We start from the raw sequence: 22,672 nt of genomic DNA, 5'->3' as shown, positions 1-22,672 counted from the left end.
TACGTTTGGATCAGTAAGGTGACATTAAAGACCCTTAACTGATGTTAATATGCTTTATACGGGGCTATCAGTTATTCTTGGAGCAGAAGTACACTTGGGACTATGTGAAGTGAAGCCAGTGAGATGAAACTGCAACTCTCCTGCAAACCCCCCTGACAGTCCGCTCTATAGCAAATAAATGTCCCTGTTTCTTTCCTGAGTTTAGCGGAAGCTCGGCTCCTTGGTAAAGAGATCCGCAAATACAGGTGAGAACGGGCTGACAGCTCCCCATTTAGAACCATGTCCCACCGGCTGTGCTTCTAGATATCTGCCAGACTCGGGGGAATTTGGCCGTCCAACATTACCGTTATTAAACTAGGTGCAATGTACAGCATGAATGCACCGGAATAAACCTTTGTCTTCGCTTTGCCGCCCTCACAGCGTGCTGCCAAAAACCAGCAGGAACGTTCTTTTGAGCCTTTGTCTGCCAACACACACTTCCACCGTCTGTCATTCTTATGGCAACAATTACATTGGCGGTTAAAGTAATTCAAGAGGAATGTAATCCCTTTTGGTTTCGTCACGGTTCAGTTCCATCTTTCAAATAAACGTTACTAGGAAAGAGTGAGAGAGAAGTGATATGTTTACCCTGCTGCTTTTATAGCTAATGCGCAAAAAAGTCTCTAATATTCTAATAATAATAGCCTTAGATCCTCCAACCACAGATTGTCCTTTGTCTGCATTTTCTTTGTTTCACGAGTTCAATTTTCAATAGAAATTGCATTTTCTCCTGGTGCAATCACAACAAATAGCTTTTTTTTAAAAAAAAAAATAAAAAATTCTGTTAAAATATATTTTTTTCCTTAACCTTTCTGGTTTTGTCTTATTCTTTGTATTTGAACGTCTCATGGTCTCAGTTGTAACACTCGTATTCTCTCTGAACTTACACAGGTGTGTCAGAATTCCAAAGATCAGTTAAATGTAGGTGATGCACATGACTTGTTATGTGGTCGTACAACTAGATGTTTTAATGACAAGTGAGGGCTAACAACTTCAAGCCTTTGGGGGGGAAAATTCAGCCAAGGGGCCAACTAATAGAGCAGCCTAAAACACATCTGGCCAAGGAGGACATGCTCCATGTGGGTTATCCAGCCCTTTCTATAGTAAGGAAATGTATAGACAAAGGATCCAGTTATCATGGAACTGCCAGCTATTGTAGATGTCCTGGTGGCCATATGAGGAATACTCAAAAAAGCTTCAGGACATTGCTCCCTCCCCATTTTCCAGGCATTCCCAGTTCAATGAGGCTTGACAAAACCACATCTCCTTGAAAATATGAGCTGTTGGCAAGTAGTCCTTTGAAAGCCTTGAACTGAGCAGGTAATCTCAATGTGGAGTCGCATAGATGCGTTATAACTATCTATGGTGGCTCTTTGATTGTACTTTTCACAGGTGGAGCCCTAATTCTAGTTCTAATGAGACCTATTCGGACCTCCTTATATTGGATATCTCACCATATAGTACATTTAAAGAGAAGGGTGATGGTGTTTTATCCTGGAGAAAAATGTAACCATCTGATTCTGTTCTGATAAAAAGAACTAGAATCACTAAAGGTTATTCAGAAAAAGCAAACATCCACGCACCTTGAGTAATGGAGAAAATCCAATCCACGTCTATCCACATAAAGCAAACCGTAGTCGCATTTTTTCCCATACTGTTCTACGTTTTCACAAGAGAAACGTTCTAGAGAACACTAAGTTTATGAAGTACGGATGTGGTCTTTAATAGCCTTAAGCTAGTCATGGGGACAAGATGAACTTGTACGGAGTTTTTCATGTCCACGTTTTCTGGGTTTCCTTAAAAGCAGAATGTATCGGACGCGAAGCTTGTGGACGATACTCATGGGAACGTTACGGTTTGTAGGCTTTGCATGAACAGCTACTGGAGGCTCCTCGCTGATATTATAGGATCAGGTGGACTAAACATTTTAGGACCATTACTTGATATTTGCAGTAATTGATTGCATTGGTCAGAATTCACAAACGATTTTTCAATATGTAGATTTTGAAAACGGCAATAAATATAAAGTAACGCATTTGGGACGAAGAAATCATACATTCACTTGAAACTGTCACATAAAGGAACAATTTGCAGGAGATTTTTCTTGAATCACGAGAAATAGTGTGAACCTATAGCTGCAAATGCTATAAATCTGTGAAATGTTCCGCCTTGGTATTTACTTTAAGGCTGATGATTATTTATATATTTTAACAAATGTTGCTATGGCAACAAAGCATTAAAATCTATCAGGGCCCCCTTGTTAGTTTAAATGATTTGGGTTAGAATTAAGTGCTAAGATTGCAGACATGAACATAGCAATATACACCATGAAGGCTTGTGATGATATTTCCGATACTGATACTACTATTTATACGATTTCTAATAAATAGTACAAATAGGCTTATGGGACTGTTATTTTGTTACGGAAGTTTAATATTCTGCAGCCTTAACATCTTGAAATTTCAGATTAAGGGAACACTCCAGCAATCAAATGCACTTCAGTGAATGTCATACCTGCGTGGTCACTTTACATTTTTCCGTAGTTTGCAGAATTTTCCCCGTTTCCCCCAGCTAACTCCATTGGCCGATCACAACTATCTTCACATAACGTACTCCCCTCAATAGTAGCACTCTCCTGCCACTGATTGGCTGCTTGAAGCTGTCAATCAGTTGCAGGAAAGAGCTGCCATTGATTTCATTGACAACGTTTTCCTGCCTGTATTATTTTGGAAGCATGTTTGTTAAGGGACTCACAGGTTACTTTAAATGCATTATTCTATTGTAGGGTTTTAGGGACATTAGAGTGTTCCTTTAATAACACATTAAAGTGTAGTTCCATATTATAACAAGGGAAACTGGGGCATTAATATTTTTTAATATCTATTTTTTTTTTACTGCAAAGTGTTAAAAATTCAATGTTTTATGATAAGGTTTTACTGTCTGGTGTTCAGCGGCAGGTGTTGCGACGTTCTCTACTCATACAAACGCGCCGGGTTACATTAGTAATAGAACTTAACCAAAGAAAGGAAGCGTTCCAGGCCGTGCTCCCAGCGCCAGATGCAGCCGGTACATTATAAAGTGATGCAGTCGTTTATCAGAGATTAAGGAATTTCCGTTGAAAAGCCTCTAGAGAACGGATTGTCTTTTACCATTAAATATTTGCTCAGCTGTCTTCAAAGCGGTTATATTTTTGCTAAGGGAACATTAAGTTATGCTAATTTCACAGTAGGGGACACTCTTTATTAAAGTTACCCCCAGAATTAAAATTTCTATGGGATATCAGAAGTAAGGAAGCAGCAATGTCTAATCACAGAAAGCATCCTCTGCCAGGTTCTAATGCGGTGCGTGCAGCGAGTGATCTGTAACCGGTGCGGCGTTTATACATTGAGATCTCCAATGTACTGAGAGTTCATTCACTAACAGGAAAGATGTGGTTCCAGCTCCACTCGTTTCACTATGAATGGCCAACAATGGCAGGTTCCTCCAGCTAGAAGAAGAAATTTGACTATAGGGACCAGGTCTTCCTACAGCAGAAGCCCACCGGAGATGGACCTTCACATTGAATGGTGGGGTCAATTAGCTTAAACGCAACGCTCCTTTTAGTGAATAGAACCTTGTGACTCATATATTCAGTCTATGTACGTTCAGACTAAACCAGTCTTTTCTTTGTGTAACTTTGTCCCTTGGTGTGGAAACTCATACAATAGATGTGTTGATGTCACCACACGTTCTGGTTGAAACACCTGGGATCATTGGATTGCTGGACTTACTTTCAAGTGGTTCTCCCCCAAAAAATTAACATAAGACTACCAGAGAGGTCATTTTGTCAGGTGTTTCCATAGGCCTTGAACCTGCGGCGTCTTTATACGTCGCCACGGATTTGCTGTACAAACAAAAAGCCTTTTAGCTGTTAACTTTTACGAAAATGTTTCTTTTTTTAATTTTTCAGAAAGGGTTAACGTTGGAACATCTCCATATCTATAACATATAAAGTTCCTTGCTGTTATAGAACTTAAAACAACCTCTATAGGTTCAAGCTGCATTCTTTAATTTGAGTACAAAAATAAAAATATAAAAAAATAATAATTTAATAAAATTAATTTTTATTAAAAATGCCACATGTTTATTTTACAACATCCAAATTCAAGAAGGTATGTGAAAACCTGTAGACTGCTGTAGAATCAAATTATTTTATTCCGCCCCATGTTACTTTTGGTGGCAGGTGTTTTTTTCAGTGCGTTTTGAGCACCATGTATATTTTTGTGTGTGAATTGGGCATAGAGATTCTTTAAACCTCCTGCGTCTAACAGCAGCCTCCTGCTCCTGAAGAGCTCCGGGTAATTGGGTTTCCAGCGTGCGGGACTTCGAATTTTATAAATATATTATCTATAGTTACTCAGCACACCACAGATTACCACCTTCTCGGTATTTCTTACTGCAGCTGACCTCATTCTCTTATGCTTTTGTTCTTTTTTTTCTTTTTTTGGTTATTCGTGTAATGTTTTCAAGGAAAAATGTAATTATTTTGACATAATTGAAATGTGGAAGAATGTAATTAGATGCCGTTTTTCTTGGAAATAATTGCTAGCCAAACATATTTATTCTTTTGTCTTGGTAACTCGAGGTCTTTCTCTAGAGATGTCATTATTTATAAGCCGCGCGCTTCTTTTGACCAGAAGAATAACAATATATTCTTTAAAAACAACATATAGCAGGAGTAGATCTGGTGAAAACACTTTTAAAACTGTATATTTTTTACTACTTATTACTCTCTATGGGGAAAAAAGGCTATTCCTGCCATTTCCTATCAATCTTAGGGAAAATATCTATCCGCTTTTGCAATTAAAATCTGCAAATTAATAAAAAGCATAGTGGATATAAAAACATATATAAAGCTGTGTGTTGATAAATATTACATTGCTAAATAAATGCATAAATACATGAAATAATTGGAGAAAAATAAATTCAGCGTTCATTAAGTTGATATATGCTTTAGTACATCATTAAACGCAAACGAAGCATCATGAATCTACCTGGAACGGAGGTCACTGTGGCTGACACTTCTGTTCCGTGTATTGTTGGTACGTGTAAGCTGCTTGACCCCGTAGAGCATGCATCCATGAAGCAGTATCTTGCCCCTTCTCTCGGTTTCCCAGGTGCTACTAACCCTAGGCTCACCCCTCGCGCACTTTCACAATAACCCCATACGCTGGAATCCACACACGCTAACACCAAACACTCATTCTAACACCATACAGACACATACACATGCTAATAGCATATACTCAACAACATACAGCTACACACAAATACTTACAGTAACACACACCAGCTTAAGCCATATTCTAATGTACACATGATAACACCATGCACTAAAACACACACCAACCATACACCATATGCTGACAAACGCTCATGCTAATGTCATACGGTAACACACACAAACATATGCTCATACATACTGACACTACACTCTTATAGACATGGACCCACTTTCAAACATACATTCACATAGACACACACCATACGTATATGAAATATACATACTTACACACTGAATCTGGCACAACAATATGGTTAGCATGCTGCCTCTGGCCCTATACATTTACACACACACACTGACGCTGCAGTATACACACACGCACACTGACGCTGCAGTATACACACACACACACACTGACGCTACAGTATACACACGCACACTGACGCTGCAGTATACACACACACGCACACTGACGCTACAGTATACACACACACACACACACACTGACGCTACAGTATACACACGCACACTGACACTGCTGTATACACACACACACACTGACGCTACAGTATACACACGCACACTGACACTGCTGTATACACACACACACTGACGCTGCAGTATACACACACGCACACTGACGCTGCAGTATACACACACACACACACACACTGACGCTACAGTATACACACGCACACTGACACTGCTGTATACACACACACACACTGACGCTACAGTATACACACGCACACTGACGCTGCAGTATACACACACACACTGACGCTGCAGTATACACACACACACACACTGACGCTACAGTATACACACACACGCACACAGTCACACACACTTACTGATGCTACACTATACATAAACTACTCCCCCTCTTACCTCTTGGAGACCCGCTGCATCACCGTTTTCGACATTGACCCCAATACATAGCTTAGAGGGTTTAACGCGTTATTATACAGTGTAGATAAAGTACCTGCTGAATTTAACTCTTTTGTAACTGAATGCAGCATTAGAAACATCATTCCTACCTGGTTTCCTCGCGAGAGCCACTGGGGTCTGAGTATCGGCGAATTCTGATAAACACGTCTATGCATTTGGAGCCAAAATGCTGAAGTGTCCCTGTGACATTAAATGTCATGTGACACAAAAGCAGCCACTCTGATGGGTTGTTGGCTCGTTTTGTTGGTGCACTAAATATTTAATATACGATACATTTCTTATTTTTGTAATTAATTTTGTAATAAACAAGAAAATGTAGACTGTTTTATCTCGAATTTAGGGCTGCAACTAACGATTATTTTAATAATCGATTAATCGGCCGATTATTTTTTCGATTAATCGATTAATCGGATAAAAAAAAACAATATGCAAATTTTTTGTTTATTTAAAAGAATTTAATGAACTGGATGTTAAAAAACAACTTAAAATTTACATTAACATTCTTATTTTGTTATGATGTAATAAAAAACAATATTTTCAAAGTACAAGAACCCAAACACAATATTTATGAAACAAAATAACCCCAAACATTCTGAAAAGAGGTGGACTATTACTGTTCAAGAAACTTTGCCCCAGCACTTTGCACTTTGCACCCAGCACTTTGCACCCAGCACTTTGCACCCAGCCCTGGCACTTTGCACCCAGCACTTTGCACCCAGCACTTTGCCCCAGCCCTGGCACTTTGCATCCAGCACTTTGCACCCAGCATTCAGCACTTTGCACCAGCACTTTGCACCCAGCCCTGGCACTTTGCACCCAGCACTTTGCACCCAGCCCTGGCACTTTGCACCCAGCACTGGCACTTTGCACCCAGCACTTTGCACTGTGCCCCTGCACCCAGTCTCTAACTCTGCCCTGCACCCAGCCCTGCCCCCACATTCTGCCCTGCCCCCACACTCACACTCTGCCCTGCACCCACTCTGCCCTGCACCCACACTCACACCCTGCCCTGCATCCCCACCCCCACTCTGCCCTGCACCCAGTCTCCCACTCTGCTCTGCACCCACACTCACACCCTGCATCCCCACCCCCACTCTGCCCTGCACCCAGTCTCCTGCCCTGCACCCCCCACCCCCACTCTGCCCTGCACCCCCACCCCCACTCTGCCCTGCACCCCCACCCCCACTCTGCCCTGCACCCCCACCCCCACTCTGCCCTGCACCCACACTCACGAACCGCTCTGTGCGAATGGAGCCACTCGCACAGAGCGAACCGCTCTGTGCGAATGGAGCCACTCGCACAGAGCGAACCGCTCTGTGCGAATGGAGCCACTCGCACAGAGCGAACCGCTCTGTGCGAATGGAGCCACTCGCACAGAGCGAACCGCTCTGTGCGAATGGAGCCACTCGCACAGAGCGAACCGCTCTGTGCGAATGGAGCCACTCGCACAGAGCGAACCGCTCTGTGCGAATGGAGCCACTCGCACAGAGCGAACCGCTCTGTGCGAATGGAGCCACTCGCACAGAGCGAACCGCTCTGTGCGAGTGGAGCCACTCGCACAGAGCGAACCGCTCTGTGCGAGTGGAGCCACTCGCACAGAGCGAACTGCTCTGTGCGAGTGGAGCCACTCGCACAGAGCGAACCGCTCTGTGCGAGTGGCTCCATTCGCACAGAGCGATTCGCTCTGTGCGAGTGGCTCTGTGCGATCCGTGCACATAGACATGAAGAATACTTACCTCCGGAACGCGTCACATCCGTCACGTAGCTAAAAGAAGGCGGAGACTGCAGAGCGTGTAGCAGAAGCGGGGAACGCTCGCGGAGGTAAGTAAAAGGAGCCGAGTGCTCCAACAACGAATTGATCACTCGATTAATCGATAACGGAAATCGTTATCGATGATTTCCGTTATCGATTATTATCGATTTTATCGATTCGTTGTTTCAGCTCTACTCGAATTCAATTTTTTTGTTGAATTCACTAATATTCTTACTTTAGTGATCTCATTGACATTTTTATTACAAAGTGACGCCGTGTCTTGCGGTAACGCCCCGTTAGCGAGAGTGCTTTACCAGAAGGTCATTACAGAGTCCTATTAGGGAGATTCTAATGCAGTCATTAATCAGGGATCTGCTCGCTATGTCTCTGTTTACATCACAACTATTTTAAAGATGTGCACCAAAGAGAAAAAGCTTTAATTGCTCCGGAGACATGAGCTAATTCAGAGACCGCCGTGGTCAAGCTTTGGCGCCAAGCCAGCAAATTAGAAGAGTCCGATTTATGTGAGAATTATCGCTCTAAATTATTTATATTTTAAAGAAATATATCACGGCTTCACACGGGGGTTTCTTTTACACAACGAAGACATTAAAGCTTAAGTTACGCAAAGCTGGTAAAGGCCATTTTTGACGGCAGTCTACTTTCTCGTTGAGAACAGCCTTCCTTGTGTCAAATCTTTGCTGATGTACATGAGAATTCTCGTTACCACGGCCCTCTAGACGGCTATTTTAAGGCCGTGGCTCTGGAACCAATTATGAACGTCGAGATAGAGCGGTACTCGTTTCATGGTCGTTACAATCGACTCGGAATAACCCAGAGAAAAAAGTACTTGAAAGCTTCAGTCAATGGGTTTCCACTCGTAAACACCGTGTTTATAATATCACCCGATTGGTGGGCTTTACCGCAATGTTCATACGGTTGAAGCGGTAAACAGCCCCCCCCACCTGACTCCTATCACTCACGCTTACTTCATAGTCTATATACTGCAGCCTGGGCGTTAGAGGGACCTTCTCCTTTCAATGGGCTGATTTGAGGCCAAAGTAAATGTTTACAGGTTTGGACCTCACAGGCCTCCTTCTAATCAGCAGTGTATTCGCTGCTCCATTACAGTTTGTATTATTTATTGTTTTATATAGCACCATCAAATTCCGTAGCACTGTACAACGGGTATATAAAGTAATAGTGTCTCATCGGAGAAGCAAATGAGATTGTAGTCCATTGGTTGTTTTTTAAAGGGGTGTCTAGTCTCCCATCAACGAACAATGTATGTTAAAATACATTGATAAGCGTTCTTCAAAGTGAAAAAATAAAATCATCACTTACCTGTAGGAGAAGCTTCAGCTCCAGAGCAGCGGAACGGCCTCTCCGTGGTCCAGTTTACTCACCAAAGGCCACACAAAAAGTTTATGCGACCATGGCGTTTAGATGTGATTTTAACAAAGTTTTCAACGTGATGGAAGAAAGGTTTACATTACCGAAAGCTTGGTGGATTAATGGAACAACCTCCCAGCAGAAGTGGTAGAGGGTAATATAGTGAGGGAATTTTACAATTGAAATGGGCCGAATGCAATGTTCTGATTGTGATGTTCAAAATGTACTTTTCCCCTTTTTTTTTTTTTTCTTCATCGGAACGTACGGTACTGTTAAAATTCCGAAATATTAGGCATTTGATTTATTGCGATTTTGTATAGTTATTTGTTGTGGGAGTGCTATACAAATTATGCCTCTTAAGTCTTTTTTTATTTTTTTTATATGAAATTATTCATTTTCTCACTCTTTGAATTCTATGTTCTGGCTCAGTTTGTTTTCTGCATTCATTTACTTTGAAGATTACAGGAATAAATATGGATTGCGTTTTGGGTTTTATTTAGGAAAACAGCAAAATGACTAAAATAAATGTCCCAAGCTTAATTAGAAGTTTGTTTATTCACTGCACCCATATAAATATGTGGCTTGTATTTAAATATTTGGTGGGATGGAAACCTCGCACCCAAGTGTCCCTTTTTTAGGGGAGCAGTGGAAATTTAGTAGGAATTGTATGATGCAAAAACATATTTAGAACTTTAATGTTAAGTTGAAGAATATTGTGTGTGTGTGTGTGTGTTTTCTGATTGTCTTTTTATGTTACTCTATTGCTTTCTAACTTATGGTGTGCCCTGTACCCGAATATTTTTTGGGGGTCATTGGGATAACGGGAAGCTAGAAACAAAATCTGAATCATAGAAAAAATAAATAAATAAATAAATATATATATATATATATAAATAAAATATTTCTTCTTTTTGCCGTTTGCTTATGGTTTGTTAAAGAGACACTCGAGCCATCATATACTCTTTAATGCATATGATAGCTGAGAGCCCCCCTCGAATTTATGTAAATGCATGGGGAGGTTCAGCGGAAGCCCCCCAATTTCTGGGCAGGAGATGGCTTTATCCGAACACATTTCCCGACATGCGATATAATCGCCATCATTCTGCTCCTGCAGGGGTCTAATGAGACCCCTATGCGTCTTCACAGAAACCGCTTCCATTGATTTCAAGGGGAGAACATTCCTTCCGCTGACGGGTTTCTTCAAGGAGTCCGTGGCAAGAATCCTTGCACCACGGAGGGGATGGGAAGCTGCAGATTGTATTTAAATTATCAGCAATGCATATATTCTAAATTCTATAAAGGAGCCACGTTAGATTTGTTCAAAACATGGATCCCATAATTTTTTTTCTCCAGGCTCTCAAATCTTTTCAGTTAGAATATGGGTAGCTCAGGAAGTTATCAAGAGTCTGTATGATGTCATTGTTCTCAGCGACCTCATGGTCTGAGAGGACTTATCCATCATCTGCTGTCTGGGAAGGAAGAGGACGGAAACGCACCACACCCGGCCTTCTTGCTCTACATGATGACAAAAACTAGGAAGGGAAAAGAATTAGAATTATGCAAGTCTGGGCAACAAGGCCAGCGACCTATACATCGTAGTCCCAGTTATGTAAGAATCTCGCGGTCTGTAGAAACCGCAAGACCGATAGTTATTACTCAGGCTGTCAATAAGTGCCCATTTGTATCAGACTTTGGAAACATTTTGAGATTCCAAATGCAACTTTTGAGTAGTGAGTTATGAAGTTGATGTTCTAGACTCCCAGCTGCCCAACAGGACCTGCTCTACATCCCAGAACCTCACATCTTCTGCTCTGAGATATGATGTCATATCTCAGCACTGCACCTCATAAGGATACACAATGTTCGAGAAGAGATCCTAGCGGTTCTATAAACGCAGAGTCAGTGGGACACTGTGGACCTAATTCTATCCCCCTGAGTCCTACGCTAGTTATAATAAAAATAGAATGATTGCTTTAAAAAAAATCAGCTAAATAGGCGACCCGAGACATCCTGATAAAGATTAGACTTCGAAACGTGACAAGCGCAAGAAAACATTAATGCAAATGGATATTAATACTAAACATACATTAAAACCTCTATTTTCGGAAAGGACTAAAACAGCACCTATTGTAGATTTTTTTTTATGCACCTTTTGATTAATGTAAAGGTTTTGTTTTCTTGATGACACATCCACTTTATCAACCATTTTTATCGATGGCAAGTGCCCAAATTTTCTCTCCGACACAGGATATTACAATCAGCGTGGAAATAAAGCAATTAAAATGTTTTTAATCTCATACAAAACAACCCAAACTCGCAGAAATAGTCATTTTTTTTTGTAAAAAAACCCAAAACTTTTATTTATACACCACTGATATATTTAGCTTCCGAATGCTCGGAACTTTCAGGAATGACGGACTTCACAGAGGTTTGGCAGAACCGGTTGAATGCCGACATGCTTCTTTTGTCCTTGATGTAGAGCCGAAGCTTATCTCTGAAAGTTTCCCCTAAAAAGCTATAAATAAGTGGGTTTAAGCAGCTATTGGAGAACGCTGCCAGGTTTACAATGTGGCCCGTCAGGGGATGGTTGTGTCTGAAAGAATGGTTGTTTGTCTGGTTGTCCGCGCTACCTTGCAGAAGTCCGATGCTAATGAAGACGTTTTCCGGTAGCCAACAAATAAAGAACACCAAAACAACCACCACGATCATCCGTAGGGCTTTTTGCCGACGGGGTCTCAGACTCCTGTGTTTGTGCGCTCTTACTAACACACGGATAATTAGCGAATAACAAAGACCAATAATTGCGAAGGGGATGATAAATCCCAAGGTGATTTCCAGCCATTGGATTTCCTTGACGTCCGCGAAGCAGAAATGCACGTCCTCCGTGTGTTGAATTTGCACCGCCGTGAACGGCAACAACGTGGCGGAGATAGATGCCATCCAGATGAGACCGCAGCTTATCCTGGCGTGCTCCTTAGTCCTAAATATATTGGATTTCATGACTTTGGCCAGGGCGATGTATCTGTCGAAGCTCATCCACGTCAAGAAGAAAATGCTGCTGTACATATTAATTTGCAGGAAAAGAGACATGAAGGTGCAAAGTATGGTGATGTCGTAATATTTTTCGTTAAGGTTGAACACTTCAATGAGAGAGTCGGCCACCAGGATTAGGTCGGCGGCCGCCAAGTTGATAAAGTACAAGTCGGGAATGGTCATTTTTTCGCGGAAGCTAATGTTCACAACCAGGATCATGATGTTCCCCAAAAATCCGATTGGGAAGAGCAGTACAGTATAAATGCAAGATAAGAAAAGGCTTATGAAATAGTGTTTGTTTATCGCTGCGCTGTCTCCGGCAGCCACGCTCGCGTTACACGCATCGGATGCGTTCAGCGCTAAGGCTGAAACATTACACGCTATTGTTGGAAGTATTGTGCTGTAAAGGTCCATGGCGAAAGCTAACGAGTAAAGTCTAGTTCCTCAAAATAATATAAAAACTCCCACAATCTGAAATAATCCTTTTAGCCGGACTGGTAGTCATTTGTAGAACGCGTGCTCTCGTGAGGTGCCTCCTCCTCTTGTTGCATAGACGAGCGGAAATTGAGGAGCCAAATGCTCGGAAGCCATGAAGTTCAAGGTGAGAGAGTCCTGTTCAAACCATATTCAGACTCGTTCTATTGCCATTTCAGTACTTTACACATCCTTTTGTCTGCAGCTGAAAGAGAAAAAAATAGAACAATCATTTATTTTTAAAAACAATTTGTTAGGAAGCGATCCCACTCATCCATGAAGGTGGTGGTGTGGTGTGAACTTCACTGAACGAGATAATTGTTCATTCATGAACAGTTGACCTAGCAGAGGCAGCCAACAAGATTCTCTTCGGCTTTCAGGATCGTATGATCCCAGCCAGACTTTGGTTTATATGGATGATGGGTATTGTACCCATCAACATTTGAAGAGCTGCCCATTTGCTTCTTCTGCTGATGGAGACATCTTATTATGAATAGATGGATGGATAAAAATCACCATTGAAGTTTGCAGGAAGCACTAATGTTTTATGGAGAACATCTATCACATTCATGTATATCAGCTTTGATGTTCATGGATGAGGGGTTGGTGAGCCTTTGTACCATTCAGAAGAAAAAGCAAGACATATATGGATCTTTTGTTCTTGATTCGAAAAGATTGAGTCTTTTAGTTGGAGTTAAAACCATTTATTGAGCCAACTGAGAAAAAGATAAAAGGTTTCATTCCGAGGAAGAAACTTCTGATGTCCAGAAAGTTTATGTAACTGTACATCTTCTTCTATGTCGTTCCAATAAAAGTTACTAACAACTTATAACTCAACTTTCTCCAATGAATGAATTGGATCCCCAAGCAGATGACTACGCCTTATTGTAATGCCGTGTTTGGAACCAGACGCTTAATCTCTCGTTCTCTCTGGTTGTGCCTCGTATCGTTAATCAGTGGATGCTTTTACTAGAGTTTTTTTTATTTAAAAGCCAGAAGAATTTGAGAAATGGACGTCTGGCTGCTTAATGTGAAATCAATGATCTTTAGTTAGTCAAGTTCATTTGTCTTCATTTTGTTTGTATTGGACACCAAAACACTTTACCCCACGTGTCCCCCCCCCCTTCTCTCAAAACAAGGCAAATAACCTCAGTTTACTCTTTAACCCTTTTCATCTCAGAGAATCCTTGTCTTTGGCAAACTTAGTGGTCGCTTTGGACATGGCTAAACCTATCTATTGAGGAATTAGAAGCCAGAGTGTATGGTTGTTATTGCCAGGTCTAATAATATAGGAGTCATGACAACCCAACTCGTGGGATATAGATGTGACAACCAGATGAGATGCTCTGGGTTCTTATTGTACCTTTTATCACCCGCTAGCATGTTGTGAACAATGCAGGTTTCAGGCTTCACTTTATCCCCATCCGAAAGGTTCAGAGGGGAAACGTTGGCCAATTATGGATCAAAGGCTTTTCGTCCTGGATGGATCTGTTTATTCTACTCTTAGGTCTTGTGATGTGAATGATTTCAAGGGTTTGCTTATTGTTGGCTTAATCCCGTCTCCTGGGTAAGTGGGGGTGTAGTACAGGTGCTGTATTAGAACACTTTCCGAATAGGTGTGTACATAGTGTCAATGTATAAGCCCACGTCGGTGTATTTAATTAGAAATAGAGAAAAAAGCGAGCATTTGGTGAATTGTTACTTGCATTTAAAATGTTGGGCTTCTGTATGCATGCATTTGTGTGTCGTTGCTATGACGTTTGGGTATATTTATATATGCATTAGTGTACTTACGATACGTACATAAACTGTAAAATGACTCATATAACAATTTATAATATGTTTATATACACAGTAATATATATGCAGACTACTAGCTACCCCTGTGTATTTGTGTAAATGTATAGTTAATGTGCATGTATAAATGTCATAATAATCAGAAACTAGAGGGTCAGAGGCTTAGATGTAATGTAAATGGAACAGCCTCCCAGCAGAAGTGGTAGAGATGCTAATCCATCATACATCTCCAATACACTTTGAAATATTTGTACTTTTATGTAGTCTTCTGAAGGTCGGTCTACAGTGGAGAGATGTAGACAAAAGCTGTCTAAATATCCCATTACTCTAAATGCTCCTTTTATTCTAAATGCCCCTATTAACCTGTGCAATGCTGATACAGTCCAAAGCCACGGCTTAGACCTACCGCAGATGTCACAGGTTATCAGCTTTGTATTGTGATAAAAGCAATATTTTTATTAAAATCTCATTTGATGTTGAAAGCATTTGTAGAAGTGCAGTGATTTGGTCAAATGTCATTTAGGTGTTTTTTTTTTTTTATTGTGTTTTACTGTGTTAAAAGTCAGGTTTTTTAAATGAATTTCCCTTTTCTAAAGTGTTTTGTCAGCGTTATCGAGCGAATTGTTCGGTATAATCCTTGTCGCTATCATCTGAATGGAGTTTCAGCATCTAAGCATGAAATCTCTAATGTGTCAACAAAATCTCCTTATTACCGGTGGAATCATAAATGTCAAAATACATGATCTCCTGAATTCATAACTTTAACTAAGGAATTGATGTCACGATTAGACGGAGTTGGGAATTAATGTGTTTCTGATGTCCTTGACACTCACAAGGTTTGCTTTAGTAATTTAATTTATTTTAACGACAGTGCTTGGTCTTCTTCCCGTCTAATCCGTTTAACCCACTTGGCCGTATATCACGTCTAATCGCAAATGGAAAAACAAGTTCCCACAAAAAAAGGTAATAAGAATGAAGGTTTGGGGCGGGGGGGGGTGTCGTGGGTAAAATGCAGTGCAGTTGCCGTGGCAACCAATGCAATCTCCCTGCTGAATTGCTCCACATGTGTGGTTCAGACTCCTGGACTTAATAATAGGAATAGATTATGTGTCTCTCTGTCACTTATTATATAGGTCGTGTGAATTACTATAATGTGCAGTCGGAGAACATGTACGATGTGAGCCCGCGGGATGTGCTGCCAACTCCTGGAGGTAAAAGCAGAAAATAGAATTCCTGCCTTTGCGTTATCTGCACCAGTTGGAATTTTTTTTTAGGTTTTTATGAGTTATAATCTATTACTGTTTTACTCTAATGTCCTGTCAAATTCTAACAATCTGTGGCAGAACCAAACTTCAGGCTGTCCTCAAACGGCACCATTTGTGCAAAATCTAAACACAGCATGCCTTTCCTTACACGGAACCCCAATAAAGCACTTAAAAGGAAACAGAAACGTTACCTCCGTGTTCCGTGTTCCGCTCCGATCCCTCTTAAACGGCATGGAGCAGCCCCGGACCATGTCTCACACCGCAGATGCCCGCGTTCCTCTCCGTGTGTCTCTCTCCCCGCAGCATCTTTGATGAATACGGAATGTTTTATGGATGTCACCTATTTGTACAATGCAGCAGCCGGGAGGGGAGGAAACTCTATGGGACGATCAGATGGAAGAAATGTGGATTCGAGATTCTGCTCATTGTGGGAGCAATCTCCAGTTCATGCCATATGTCCTTGGCAACAAGTCCCGCACTTCATAGATTCCCAGGGCTGTTCCAATCTGTGTTCAGTGGAAGTGGAGCTGAACGGGCTTCCTTTAAAGGCTCATGTTAACCCATTCCTCGCTGAACACACAGAGCTGATGAAAGCCCCTTATGAATGCCTCGTCTAGTGCTTTTCAGCTACAGGATGGGTTGAGCTTTTTAGTGTTTTTATTTTTTTATTCTCCCTTACTGTTGTATTTAGAATTTTTTTTCACTTTCACAAATATCAGCCATGGATATTATATTCATTCAGATCAGAAGGTGTTTTTTCTTTTTTTTTCTTTTTTAAACATGTATTGCCATGATATAAATGTTTTGCTTAGGTGGAAAGTAGCTGTGGATCCTACATTTTTTTTTTCTTTTTTAAATCATTTTTTAAATATATATTTCTTTTGGCTCTGCACTAACATACTGTCTGTCTCCTATGTTCTACACAATACACGTGTCTATAATATCATATGAACATATGTGTTTGAGATTTGGAATTGATTCTCACATTACTGACACCTTTGTAGCTCCCTCGTTATACTTTGTCCAGCACCCCATTTATTTGAGATCATTAACGAGAGAGAGAGCGGGGGACATATACTGTGTTAACTAGTGGTTTTCATAGGGTTAACCGCGGCTGCTGTAATTATACATTTCACTGGGTTAACTCAGGGCATTTAATTATCTATTTCCTCTATATCATCTGACACTTGTAGACATAAATTACTTTTGCCTGCCTTATATTTGTAAATCTCTTTATTATCTCCCACCAGTAAATATTTGCGAAAGGCTTCTTAAAGGGCACCGTCACATATCTATAAACATATTTGCTACTTTACGTCTATATACATCATATTCTCCGTGGTTTATTTTACATTAAAATAGTTTTTCTCCCCGTGCTGTATGTGTGGAATCGGCCATTTTTCTCCATTGCAGACTAGGTGGGCTCTTATCGGCCGCCGCGTTCTGTTTCTGTGTCGCGTCTCTGAAATCGCCGTTGCACCCATGTATTCAAAGTAATAATCTCTCTGCTAGAGTTGCCAGTGCAGTCTTTGGAAACAATGCACAGAGACTCCAGGAAGTTTGTTACACCTTCCTGCTTTGGCTGACAGCAGAATTCTAATACAATCGCCAGGGAATCATGGGTAACCAGAGCTTTACCCTGGCCATGCTTCGGAGGAGGGCTTCAGAGTTGGGAAATAGTAGTAGCTAAAATCGAATGGTTCCTTTAGTAATTTAACCTTGATAAGAGAGGACGTTAATCTTTTATATAATAGCTACCCTGCTCCGCTCGGTCTAATCACAGGCCGGGATTTCCATATATCCCATCGCTTCATTATTGGCCTTGTGGACTTAATTACATATTGATTAGAAATACAATGTGACCGCTGGCACCGCAAGTACCGTATAATACTGTATGGTGAATACAGGCGGCTATAGAAAGGGGGAAGAGGCTTGGTATTAATATGATAATAGAGTTTGTGCTTTTATGTGTAACCTTTATATAGCACGACATGTTGGTACAAGATGACTTCACACATATGATGCTACATTTGCATTGCAAAAAATGTGTTATCAAATACAGTATTTTTAGCAATGAGGCAAGGGGAAGCTTATTGTTGGTGGTTTGGTCTAATTATGGGTAGTCAGTGGTAAAGATTTTTTTTTAAAATTGGTTCTAGTATTAAAAATATTACTTTTCTTATTTAATAATTCATTTATAGTCCTATCAAATAAATGGGGACTCTAGCTACCTTTTTAAAAATAGACATGTTAGTAGTTTTTCATTTAACAAAAGGCAAAGTGAGTGAACAGAAGAAAAACCTAAATTAAATCAATATTTGGTGTGACCACCCTCAGCATCAATTCTTCTAGGTACACTTACAGTTTTTAAGGAACTCGGCAGGCAGGTTGTTCCAAACCACAGTTCTGTAGATTTAAGCAGCCTCAGTTCCTTCTCTCTTTTCATGTAATCCCAGATAGACTCAATGCTGAGATCAGGACTCCTTGTTCTTCTGTACGCTGATCTGAATGACTTTGGCTGTGTTCTTGGGGTTGTCATGCTGCAGAACACCTTTAGGGCCGATCAGATGCCTCCCTGGTTGTATTGCATGATGGATAAGTATCTGCCCTTACTTCTTAGCATTAAGGAGGCCATTCTGACCAAAACCCCAACTCCATTTTTAGAAATGCTTTCCCAAACTTACCATCATTCTTTACTGTTGCCTGTAAACTCTCAGCCCTTTGGTAAACAAACAGCCTTCTGACTGGCCACTTGTGACTGGACTTTTCTGGACAATAGACGGGTGTACCAGGGTCCCACAATGTTCTGCCAATGCTGAGCTGATGGCACTGTTTGACATCTGTAGCTCGTGAAGGGAAGTAACCATCATATCTCTTTCAAGTTTCCTTGGCCGACCACTGCGTCTACAGGACTCAACATTGCCCATTTCTTTGTGCTTCTTCAAAAGAGCTTAAGCAGGACATCTTAAAAACAAACAAAACGCTGTCTGCGTTGAACAGGGGAGGCTGCTGATACGGTATAACTACCTTGTGTCTTGTTGCTGTGCTCGGTCTTTCCATTAAATATGACTTAAGACATTAAACTGTCTTCCGCAGCCTTGTTAGTGAGTTTGGCTGTTCTTCACACCGTTCTATTCCTCTTACACAGCTGTTTGTTAATGATTGTGTTTCACGCTACATGTGTAGGCATTGCTTGGCTAAATGGGTAGACTTGTAGGTGCATGTGGTTGTGGCTACAATAAAGTATTTTTGTCTCCCAAGGCACCCATAAAAATATAGGCAGTCTGTCTAACTGCAAATCCTACCCTTGACGCAGATGGCAAGTGGCGTGCATTTCTACCTCATTTTGATTGTTTTTTTTCTTACAGTCAGAATACCAAACTTTTTTCCCCCTCTTTAAAACACAGAACCGTACACCATGACCGCAGCACCTGTTCAGTATTCTGTTTGAACCCAGTAAAGCTAGCGACATTACCAGTCAGTCCTTTCTCGCCCAATGCAAACATTACGCAAACCATTAAAATGTACATTTCTGTGAAATACGTCGATGCTTTGATGAAATAAGACTCTGCGCTAAAAGCACATAACATTAAAAGATAATTTTGCTGTTGTTTCTCCGGGTGGCAGAAACATCTGTGCGCATTGTTCCCACAGCAATGAAAACCACAAACTAACAATATTTCCAGTAGCCAAATGTTAGGTATTTGACTCGCACCAGCTGTCCCCCAATGGCAGACAAAAGTAATATCTGATATATATATATGTATTTATTTAGATACAAATAAAAAGAAATATGTGTACGTGTGTATTATCCTTAATGGAAGCCCATAGTTATTTTCGTTATTATTCAGTAGGATTTTTACTGCAATAATACCTGCTTAGAATTCAGATATCTGACATGTATTATTGAACCACTTTTTCCTAGGACCTGTGGGACCTGTTACACCGTACATAAAGTTAGAATTCTCTAGAAACAAATATTCACACACATTCCTATGTACTCCTGTCTACTCTCAGAATGGGGAAAGAGCTGTCAGTTTGGGGTGGGGTTATGCCCCAATTTACTTGCCCTTAAATGATTTTTTATGGCCACACACTTTTATGATGTAAGGGAGTTGTGACCAAGATTAAAAAAATAATTTCCATATTTAGGTACGCTATATGGAGAAAAGTATTGGAACACCTGACCATTATACCAACAGCGACTTTGATGATGTCACATTCTATGAAGACAGTAATATGTAGTAGGTCTCCCCTTTGCAGGGACATCAGCTTCCACTCTTCTGGGAAGGCTTCCCACAAGATTTTGGGGAGTTTCTGTGGGAATTTGTGCCCATTCATCCAGTAGAGCGTTTGTGAGGTCAGACACTGATGTTGAATGAGAGTCCAGCTTGCAAGCTCCGTTCCAGTTCGTCCCAAAGGTGTTGGATGGGGTTGAGGTCAGGGCTTGGTGCGGCAGGTCAAGTTCTTCCACCCCAAACTCATCCAACCGTGTCTTGGGGGCACAGTCATGTTGGAATAGAAAAGGGCCTTCCCCAAAATGTCTTGATATGTCCTCTTCAGCCTTTGGGATGAACTGGAATGGAGATTGAGTTTGTGGAAAGCCTTCCCAGAAGAGTGGAAGCTGTTATGTTATAGCTGCAAAGGGAGACCAACTGCATATTAATGTCTATGTATTTATAACGCAATGTCATCAAAGTCCCTCCTGGTGTATGGTCAGGTGTCCCAATGCGTTTCTCCATATAGAATATCTTAATTTATTAGTTTGCCTTACAATTTTAGCTTCGTAGCACCCTTTGAATGTATGGCACTATATAAATAAAATTTAATAGATTAAAATTGTGTAAAGTTTGAACAGTTGCACCAAGTATTTTATCCTTTAATAACAGCGGACTACAAGATGCAGAGGGGATACTGAATCTGCGTGACATTGTTATGTATACATTAAACTGTTGTCCTTTTTGTATATTGCAAATTATATTCTTGCGGCTACATAAAGATATAAATTACTAAACGCTATACAAACACTATACAATCCCAATTTTTGTGATATAATACTATTGGCCTTTTGCGATATTGAAACAGAAAACACAATGTTTCTGTCAAATCCAAGGAGGATTGTTGAATTTTATCAAATATTAATGTATGACCTTCGGGGTGTTCAAAAAACAAGAAAAAAATAAGCAATTTGCCCATCTGCTATGCAGACAGATAAATGTTTAACCCTGTGTTCTACAAACATTGTGAAAGTGAACATCATATAGGATATGTTTCAAATTCCAGTCTGGAACATTGCAAATAGGCTATCCAATTGTATTGTTTTGCTGGTAAATATATTGGTATGTTAAGCCTTCCACAGGGCCGTTTAAAGGAGGAGGAGAGGCCATAATCTAAAACTGTTTTTTCTGATGCTTACATGTAATGTAATGAAGTTTTACTTAGAAGGCAGTAGATAAGTGGAATAGCCTCTCAGCCGACGAGGTAGATGTTAATAGGGTAAGGCAATTTAACATGTTTCGGATAGGCATATAACTAAAGAAGCAATGGATTGACTAGATGGGCCAAATAATTTTAATCTGCTATAAAATTCTACATTTAGGTGTTGTGCCCCCTCTGGATAGGGAACTATAGTATCCTACCCCCTTAGATGTAAGTTTCTTGCTGTTGTTGAACCGGAATTCCCTGATGTCCAGGAATCGCGCATGGAAAGTATGGTTCCACAGCTTCTATACCGTGGCCTGTTTACTTTACCTACCATGAGACCTTTCGTACCACGAACACTCGAGATGTACTAGAACCATACTTACTCAGTGACCCTGTTTGAGGGACAGTCCCTGTTCGGGACCCAAATTCAGGGCATTTAACTTGTAGCTGGATATAGAAAACAAGAGCAGAATTAGTGTTCTGGGTTTTGAGCCAAAACTCCATTATATTTAACTTTTGGACGTCAGTTTGATCGTTTCTGGTGTTAGGTCACTAGTCTTTGAGGTCCTCCAAGTAATGATTTAATGTTTTTTAAAGATTCTGTACATTTAAGAGCTTACAGAGTTCATTTAAAAACATCGTACCAACGGCGACTCAGCCTATATAATGAGGAAAGCCCGATGAATACAAAAACTGACGAGAACTGAACTTTCACTCGCTCTGCGCTTCATGTTTTTGTTTTGGTTTTTCGTCTCAGCAAAAATGAGTAGCGGTAGAAACCCTCTCGGGAGTGATTAGCAGCAACTAATGGAGATTTTAAGAATCAGTTTCTCTAAATCTAACAAAAACACTAATCTAAGGTCAGCGACTACTTTCAGAAGTTTGCTTCTCAGCCTCGTTTAGGACTGTAGCGTTTGATTAGCATCAGAGAGCGTCTGGTTCCCATTATAACCTCATGATCTTACAGAATCGTAGCCTGCGGGCTCCGTTTACATCATCCGCTGCACGCTTTTGAGTAAATCCCGATCAGTCTATTCCTGCATAAGAAAAAGACACTTTTTTTTCTTGACCCTTTCTTATTCTTCCCGTTATTTGTATCTTTACTGGAAGACACACGTTTACGCCTGCATGATTTTAACGGCATTTGATAAGGGTTTTTCAGTATGTAATACATGAATATAAATTGAATTAGGGTTAGCAACGGTGCGTGCAAAATTATTTATCGTATAATTAAGCGATGTTACTTTTGGACCCACTTTGCATGATTATGAAATAACCACA

General features: G+C 40.7%; 2 protein-coding genes across 3 annotated transcripts in view; one reads left to right on the top strand and one right to left on the bottom strand.

Annotated features, from left to right (window-relative positions):
* The window catches only part of C7H7orf50 (chromosome 7 C7orf50 homolog), a 71,955-nt gene that overhangs the window by 4,829 nt on the left and 44,454 nt on the right, over positions 1–22,672 (top strand). The window lies entirely within an intron of this gene.
* Positions 11,598–12,845, bottom strand: GPER1 (G protein-coupled estrogen receptor 1). Its single transcript, XM_053470625.1, has one exon. It carries the CDS (start codon positions 12,843–12,845, stop codon positions 11,760–11,762), a length of 1,086 nt encoding a protein of 361 aa, XP_053326600.1. The 3' UTR covers positions 11,598–11,759.

Source organism: Spea bombifrons, chromosome 7 (genome assembly GCF_027358695.1).
Source record: "Spea bombifrons isolate aSpeBom1 chromosome 7, aSpeBom1.2.pri, whole genome shotgun sequence".
Classification (NCBI taxonomy): Eukaryota; Metazoa; Chordata; class Amphibia; order Anura; family Pelobatidae; genus Spea; species Spea bombifrons.
The sequence above is the reverse complement of the archived record's forward strand: the minus strand, read 5'-3'. Positions and strand labels throughout refer to the sequence as shown.

What these genes read in the sequence shown, in the direction of transcription:
- GPER1 (XM_053470625.1), bottom strand. Translation starts at nt 12,845, where the DNA reads ATGGACCTTTACAGCACAATACTTCCAACAATAGCGTGTAATGTTTCA.